General features: G+C 64.6%; 1 protein-coding gene across 1 annotated transcript; it reads left to right on the top strand.

Moving 5' to 3' along the window:
- Window positions 1-1,484: 1,484 nt before the first annotated feature.
- Window positions 1,485-4,919, top strand: LOC147575174 (beta-lactoglobulin-2). The gene is made up of 5 exons (XM_086683961.1): window positions 1,485-1,583; window positions 2,018-2,157; window positions 2,770-2,843; window positions 4,160-4,273; window positions 4,810-4,919. Exons 1-5 carry the CDS (start codon window positions 1,488-1,490, stop codon window positions 4,917-4,919), a joined length of 534 nt encoding a protein of 177 aa, XP_086540087.1. The 5' UTR covers window positions 1,485-1,487.
- Window positions 4,920-6,214: the final 1,295 nt, after the last annotated feature.

The raw sequence follows: 6,214 nt of genomic DNA, 5'->3' as shown, positions 1-6,214 counted from the left end.
GAGAGTTGGAGGAATTGTGAGAATGAGACGCTAAATGTCCTGTCCAATAGGAGTTAAGGAAGCCATTCGTCCATTTTTCCACCATCCGTCTATCCACTTACCATCCAACCATCTATCCACCATCCATCCATCCATCCACCATTTATCCATCGGTCTACCATCCGCCCATCTATTTAACATCCGTCACTCCTTTTCTCAAACACCATTTAGAGTGCTGTGTGACCTGTTTTGGGAATCTTTGCTGTCTCAACGCTACCTCAGTAGAGCCCCTTGAACAGTCAACCCTGGGATAAATACTGCAGAGGTTTCCTGTGTAGAGTACAGGTAACTTTCGAAATGCAGAAACAATTGTTTCCGCTACACAAATGTGGATTCATTAGCGTTATTGGTGACGTAACAGATACACATATCAAGCGAGGCTGACAGATTCCGCTGGTAAAGAAACAATGAGCCCTTTTTAGATTCAGAAATTGTATTACTTACACAGACAGCAAAAGCGAGATCAGAAAGGGTGCCAAGTCCCAGTTCCCTGCCCCTCCCTGCCCACCGCGTCCCCACGTCCACCTTCCTCTCTGGAGTTGGTCAACTTGCCGGCCACGCACTTGTCCACCTGGGCCCAGGGACCCGAGCCCCCCTCTCTGCCTACCTGAAGTCCCACTCCCATGACAGCCTCCACCCCACCCCCAGACCCGCAGAGGGAGCGAAGGTGAGCTGACTGCCCGTGCTTCAGGGGCACCTGGAACCTGCCTTAGGGGGCAGGGTCCTCTGTGCACTCTGTATGCCACTAGCCTGCCCAAACATCTGGGACTGCAGCCTTTGCCCCCAGAATGATGACCTGTGAGCCCAGGTGGCCACGCAGGAGCGAGGTGGCTGTGGGGTCCTCATGGAGCACAACAGAGCACGTGGCCATGTCTGGCCCAAGGGCACGCAAGCTCAGAACAACGGTGTGAACTGGGCATCACACAGGGAGGGGACCAGGAATGTGACAAGGTGGGCCCCTTGTGCTCGACAGTCAGCCACCCACGGGCATGATGTCTACAGACCCAGGGGCTGGCATAGGGATCTCTGGCCATTGGTGGAGCCCCGGGGCCCACCTTCCAGGACACAGCTGTCCTCAGTGCTGACTCTGACCTGTTGTTGCCCAAGATTGCGACCTGGGAAGTGTTCCTGATGCTGGCGACCAGCCTGGACCCACGCCCCAGACCTACCCCTCTGGGGCCTACCAGGAACCGTCCAGGCCTCAGGGACACAGGGACCTTCCTGTTTGGACTGGAGTGGGGGAGTCAGTGGCACTGGAAGAGGGCCTCAGGCTGTCCTGGAAGATGATGTCCTCGGGACCTTGAGGATAAGCCACGGGAATTCGGGGAACCGCATGGCTGGGGTCCCAGAGGTCCTGACTTGCAGGCCCCCGGCCCCCGTATAAGGGCCCGAGCCCGCGGCCTGGCCTTCCTCAGTCCCGGGAGCTCAGCGCCACCCGAGCCGCAGCCATGAAGTGCCTCCCGCTCGCCCTGGGCCTGGCCCTCGTGTGTGGCCTCCAGGCCGCCACCGTCCCCCTGACCATGGAGGACCTGGATATAAGACAGGTGTGGGCGTGTGGGGTGGGTGCTGGGGGGCCTACAGAGGGCAGGAAGGCCTGACTGCAGAGATCTAAGGGAAGACCAGACGAGGCATAGAGCTAGGCCAGGCCTTTGTCCCCCCAAATGCTGGCTCCGACCACCTGCCTGTCTCCCTCTCACTCCCGGGCAGAGTCACCCATGACTCGGCCACACTCCGAAAAGGAGCTCACCCAGGACAGCGCTAGGGGGAGAGGGCAGCTATTGCAAATATGCAAGAACCCCTTGGGGTGTTGGCACACCTGACTCAGATGTGCCCTGAGTCCTGATGCACCACAATCGCGATCCCACTCGAGAAACCCCGGAGTGTAGAGGACAAACCAGCAGGCGGGTCGGAAGGAGAGCCCGCTGTGGGGCAGGGGCCGCCTCCCCGCCCCCGATGGCAGCTCAGGCCCCCTCCCCAGGTGGCTGGGACGTGGCACTCCATGGCCATGGCGGCCAGCGACATCTCCCTCCTGGACTCGGAGACCGCGCCTCTGAGAGTGTACGTCCAGGAGCTGAGACCCACGCCCCGGGACAACCTGGAGATCATTCTGCGCAAGTGGTGGGTGACCGAGGCCCCCGGGCTGGGGGCCGGCGAGGGCCTGGGCCCAGGGTGGGTGGGCGGGTGGGCGGGCAGGGTCTTGACGGGAGCTGGCTCCGTGGGGGTGGTCCCCGGTGGCCTCGGAGGCCCAGCCTATGGCTCTGGGCCGACGGGTCGATCACACAGGGCGGCCACAGGTCAGTGAGCAGAGAGGCCCGTGTGGAGGCCGCCGGTCAGCTGGGGCTGGGGCCCTGGGGGCCTGGGCGGTTCCTGCCACGAGCCCTGTCTGCCCTGGAGAGAGGGCCGGGGACCCAAGGAATTCTCACTGTGATCGGTGATGAGATCCTTAGAGGCGCTGTGACCAATCCCCCCGCGGACGGGGTCAGTTCTGAGCTAGCCCCCGCCCCCCACCCCCAGCAGCTTTCTGGGCTGGCTTCGTCTACCCCATTGTCACCTTGTCCGAGTCACCTGCTCAAGGCCACAGGGCCACTCACATTTCGGCCAACACCTCATGGCCTTGCTCACAGCCGGCCCAGGGCTGGGTGTCCTCAGGGTCTGTGGACGCTTCCTGGAGTCCAGCTCCTGTCCCTCCACTGGGGTTCGGGGGTGACCCCCACCGCTCTGGCTTTTCAGGGAAAACCACGCATGCATCGAGGGGAACATCATGGCCCAGAGGACCGAGGACCCAGCCGTGTTCACGGTCGACTGTAAGTGCCCCCACCCCGTGCCTGTGGGGCCACCCCCTGGTCAGCCCCCCTTAGGTGCCTGTGGACAGAGTGCTCCCTCCCGCTCTGAGCCCCCCACCCCCGACCCCCGCCACGTCCTGACGGCAGGGAAGAGTCAGACGGGTGTGTGGCCTGCCCTGAACGCCAGGCCTGGCTTCTCCTACCCTACATCGCAAAGGGGAGGGGGGGTGGATGAGGCCTGGGGACCAGCCCCCCGCCTCTGGGGCTCAGTCTCCTCCAGGCCCCTTGGCTCCCTGCTCAGGTAGGAAGACGGCGGAGAGGCATCTGGTTCCCTGCGAACCCGGGCAGGTTCGGTCCTCGCAGGGAACGCCTGAGGGCAGGCCTGCGGCAACTCCCCTGCTCAGGGACCAGCGGCCTGTGGCTCCTTAAAAATACCCAAATAAACCAGACCGGTGGGCAAACACCCTGTGGATTTGCCGGTCAATCCTGGAACCTACTTCTGGGACGTTCTGGGCCTCAACTCCAGCCTTTCTGCCCGGGCCCTGTCTCCTGGGCCTAGAGGCCTCATCCGGGGCGGGCCCCGGGCCCGCCCCCTAGCTTCCAGCCCTCCTCTGCCACCAAGGACGGCCACCGAGCACCCACCCCAGCACCTCCCGTTCTTAAGCTACAAGCAGGCTTTCTAGCAGCACCTCGGGTCATCCTGGGAAGGTGACAGGAGGGACCCGAAGAGCTGGGCGGTGCCCGGCAGGGACACTGCTTGCCCACCCGCCGCTGTCCTGCTCCGAGCCCTGCCAGGCCCACGGCCCCACAGACTTGGGGTCCCCACACGCTCCCGTTGGCTCCCCACCTTTGAAAAACAGACACCACGGCCCTACCCGCCGCGATGATTCTCCATTTCCTTCTGCCCATTGATGTCCACGTAGAGCCGCGACTCCAGTGGGGCTCCGGTTCTGGATTATTTTGTCATCGCTCCCAGGACCTGGGCACCTGTCACAGGAATTGGGGGGGGGGGTCACCTGGGTCTTAGCGCCTGAGCGTGTGCACGAATATCCGAAAGGATGCAGGGCACAGCCAGAAGTGGGGACGAGCCTTGGGCCAAGCAGGGCAGAAAATCCCAGAAGGCTTTGCTGCCATGCGGATTTTGAAAGACATGCCCACGGTCTCGGCCCAAGTGCAGGGGGTGCCGGTCCGGCGCAGCCAGGGCCTCTCGGAGGGCCCCCCGCGGGGTCCCTGCCAGGTGCGGGCCGTGGAAATGCACGGCAGGTGAAGGGGAGGCCCGAGGTGGCGAGGGGGGTCGTGGGCCGGATCTCAGGTCTCTGTTCCGGCCTCTTCTCCAGACCAGGGGGAAAGAAAGATCTCCGTGCTGGACACTGACTACACCCACTACATGTTTTTCTGCATGGAGGCCCCAGCGCCCGGCACGGAGAACGGAATGATGTGCCAGTACCTGGGTGCGTAGCCGCCACGGGGCCACCCTCCAAGGCGTGGCTTGTGAGCACCCCGGGGGCCCCGGTGGGAGGAAGGGAGCAGGGCTGCCTCCTGGCCTCCATGGCTCATGTTAGCAAAGGTCCTGGGGTGTGATCCGATGTGGAGTCGTCCACACGGGGAACCCTACCATTGTTCTCTGGTGCTCTCTCCCAGGGCTCCCGAGGGGACCGTGGGCGCTGGGCCAGCAGGACACTCCCTGGCCAGCTGACTCACGGTGTCCTGATGCGGCAGGACAGCTGATGGCCCGGGGGCTGTGGGCCCTCTTGTCCTGTGTCCATGCAGACCCCCGGTGCTGTCCTGGGACTGGGCCGGGGGAGGGGCAGGGATGCTGGAGGGCAGGGGGGCTGAGCCCCAGAGGCCACCCCGGGAGCTGACCTCAGGACGCCAGTGTGTCCTTCCTGCACTTGCTCTCTGGACGGGGGGGACCTCGGGCTCCCCAGTGTCATCAAAGCCCCGCGGCCCAGGGACTGACCCACTGCCCCCCCCCACGCCCCCCCAGCCAGGACCCTGAAGGCTGACAACGAGGTCATGGAGAAATTCGACAGAGCCCTCCAGACTCTGCCCGTGCACATCCGGATCATCCTGGACCTGACCCAGGGGAAGGGTTAGCTCTGCCCTCGGTCGCCCCCTCCTGGGCTTGCTGTCCCAGCTCTGGGACCCATCAGTGGTTCTGTAGAAATCAGGACAGCGTCATCCTTCATCATTGGTCCCCATTCCCGGGTTGGGGAGGGGGTGCAGAGCCCCTGGGGCGGGGTCCCCCTCCCACCCCTCTGGGCCCAGGGCTGCCCCGGCGACCTGTGACCTCTCCCCCCGGCTCTCTCTCCTCCCGCAGAGCAGTGCCGCGTCTAGGTAGGTGAGCTCCTGCCTGACCCGCCTCCTGGGGTAACGTAGCAGCCCTGCCCCCACGTCCTGGGCACGTGCACGGGTGGGGGGCGTCCCGGGGACCCCCAGCTCCCCTCCGTCGGGCCCTGGCCCCTCTGCGGGAATGGCTGGAACCCGGCGTCTCTCCTGCTGACCGTGGGGGCCGGGCTGGCTGTGTGTCCACTCTCTCGAATAGCCTTTGTGGGATGTCGTTCCTGTGTCCCGGTCGAGCCCCCACGCGGACGTCCCCATGGGCTCTTCTGGGCAAGGGCGTGGGGTGGCCAGCACTCAGCCTGAGGTGGAGAGGCCGTCCCTCACCCCCAGGCTGGGAGGGGCCGGCGAGGGTCCGACAGGCTCCCCAGGAATCACAGGGGTGCCCTGGTCCATTTCAGGGCCCAGAGAGGATGACACCCCTTCCAGCCCCGTCGGGGGGACTCAGGAGGGACCGGACCTGCCGGACCTTTTCATCCAGCCCCTAGGCTCCTGGGGGGGGGGGGGCCCAGCCTGGGGTCTCCTGCTCTGAGCCCCTCCCCCTCCAGCAATAAAGAAATAAAGCAGGGAACAGTCTGCCTGGGTCTTTCCTGGCCTTGTGCGTGTGGGGATGGGGGGGGGGTCCCCGCGGGGTGTTAGACACGATGCCCCGTTATCACGTGTGGCGTCTCTGGTCACACGACCGTGGAAGCCGTACGTGCTGAGGGGGCCGTGCAGCCGGGGTTCCAACTGCTCCGTTACCTTTCCTGACACAGAAACGTCTCAGGGGTCTTGGTGCCTCCCACCAGCCTGAAGGTCGGTGTTGGGGGGGCGGTTGGAGCTCCAGGGCCGAGAGGGCACACGGCCTGCGGTGTGGACGACAGGCCCACAGACACCAGCATCAAAGAGCAGAGCCCCCCCCGCCCCCCTGTTAGGGCTCCGGGGTCCCCCAGGGAGCCACTGCAGAGGGGACCTGCCCCCCCTCCCCCGCCCGGACAGAAACGGGAACAGGAAATGGGCCGGCCTGCGGTCACCCTGAGCCCCTGCCTGGGGGCTGAATGTAGGCCTTCCTT

This window comes from Puma concolor, chromosome D4, assembly GCF_028749965.1.
Source record: "Puma concolor isolate L17-30 chromosome D4, mPumCon1.1.hap2, whole genome shotgun sequence".
Lineage (NCBI taxonomy): Eukaryota > Metazoa > Chordata > Mammalia > Carnivora > Felidae > Puma > Puma concolor.
This window is presented reverse-complemented; position numbering and strand designations above follow the sequence as displayed.

Excerpts from the sequence above, each read along its gene's own strand:
- LOC147575174 (XM_086683961.1), top strand. The coding sequence starts at position 1,488 with ATGAAGTGCCTCCCGCTCGCCCTGGGCCTGGCCCTCGTGTGTGGCCTC. Across the intron at positions 1,584-2,017 it reads AGGACCTGGATATAAGACAG|GTGGCTGGGACGTGGCACTC; the intron begins GTGTGGGCGTGT and ends CCCCCTCCCCAG. Across the intron at positions 4,274-4,809 it reads AATGATGTGCCAGTACCTGG|CCAGGACCCTGAAGGCTGAC; the intron begins GTGCGTAGCCGC and ends ACGCCCCCCCAG.